This window comes from Echinococcus granulosus (assembly GCF_000524195.1).
Source record: "Echinococcus granulosus chromosome Unknown EG_S00399, whole genome shotgun sequence".
NCBI lineage: Eukaryota > Metazoa > Platyhelminthes > Cestoda > Cyclophyllidea > Taeniidae > Echinococcus > Echinococcus granulosus.
Genome location: NW_020170778.1, coordinates 1880 through 3258, shown reverse-complemented (window position 1 = coordinate 3258; position 1379 = coordinate 1880). Strand labels below are relative to the sequence as shown.

Genomic DNA, 1379 nt, shown 5'->3' with positions numbered 1-1379 from the left:
GTGGTTTAAAAGAACTTTAATTTTCATAGTCCATTCTACACGATTATTAATTGCTCTTGTCATTGCTTTGTACCTCTGAGTTGTTCCAGCAAATACACATTTAATTGTGCAAGCTTTTCAACCCTTAGCCCTATTGGCTATCCCCAAATATGAAGCACCTCGACTCTCCCGACGTGGGCTCCACAATACCGCACAAAGCTGCTGTTTCCAAGATGTCTGCCACCAAAGACACCTCCACCACCACCACCACCACCACCACCACCAGCACCACCACCACCACCACCACCACCAACACCACCAACACCAATACTACCTCCTCCAACGTGGAAGCGGGGCACCCTATGTCAGAAAGCGCAGTGCTGGAGAGCACGTGCAAGGCAACGGCTTCAGTCGGGTGTTGTGCGCCTGACCGTCTGTGGTTCGCGGTGGCAGATGAGTCAGCTTGCAGCGAAGTGGTCTTCATCCTAGACCCTGGCACCGAGGCCGGCCGCCCGCCACGCCTGGTTGCACGAATTGGCGGACATCGCAGCAATGCAGGCGCAGCTGCAGTTGGCTTTGCAGAATCCGCGCCGCTTCCACTTTGTGTGTAGTGTGCGTCGTCAGGCCAAGACTCTCGCTTCCACTGATATGACTTCTCTCTGCACCAACTGGCGGAGTGATGAGGCCAATGCCTTTCTCTCTGCACATTCATCTACCACTCAGCTAGAGCACGGCGATGGTGATGAGAACGGAAATGTCGATGGAAATGCTGGTAGTGCATTTACTCTTGAGTGCTTACATGCATCACATTGGCGATATGTGAATTTTTGATTGGAATCAATGAGGAGATTTTATTTTGTTTCACTTGCATTCCGAGTAGTATTTATCATGATCTAATAGTGATACGTGTTGTGTAATTAAAAAGACGTTACGATGTCAGATTTGAAGTGATTTGGGAAAGCTTTTTCCCGTTGGAGAGTTCTTAAGCGGAGGATTTTGCTTAGGAAGTGGCCCAAAGCAGTTGCTTGCGCATAGCAATGGCGAGATGTGGCGAACTTTATCAATGACTTATGAGTGGCTCCTGCTTATTTGTACAATCCATTTGTTAAGTGACCCATATTTTTAAAAAGCTGTTTGTTAACGGTAAGTTGAAATGCGTCACACCTTTTGACGATAAGCGATTATACACTTTGTGAAGAATATTCCGACAAAACTAGTCCATTTCAGATGAGAAAAATCCAAAAGTGAGCTACTTCTGTTTCCACTGACATAAGTTCAAGCAGTGCTATGTCAATTATTGCTTTCATTTTACTACTTAATCTCTTTTCCACTTAAGAGATAGTTGTAGATTGCAGAGCACAATGGGCGTATCTCATTGCTGGCCAATTAAAAATTGCGAA

General features: G+C 46.1%; 1 protein-coding gene across 1 annotated transcript; it reads left to right on the top strand. All coding sequences in view use genetic code 11, as the record gives it.

Moving 5' to 3' along the window:
- Window positions 1-149: 149 nt before the first annotated feature.
- On the top strand, window positions 150-810 carry EGR_11128 (hypothetical protein; the record flags this gene model as incomplete). The annotated part of the gene is made up of 2 exons (XM_024500375.1): window positions 150-425; window positions 469-810. The coding sequence occupies 2 exons, from the start codon at window positions 150-152 to the stop codon at window positions 808-810; spliced, it is 618 nt and encodes a 205-aa protein (XP_024345211.1).
- Window positions 811-1379: the final 569 nt, after the last annotated feature.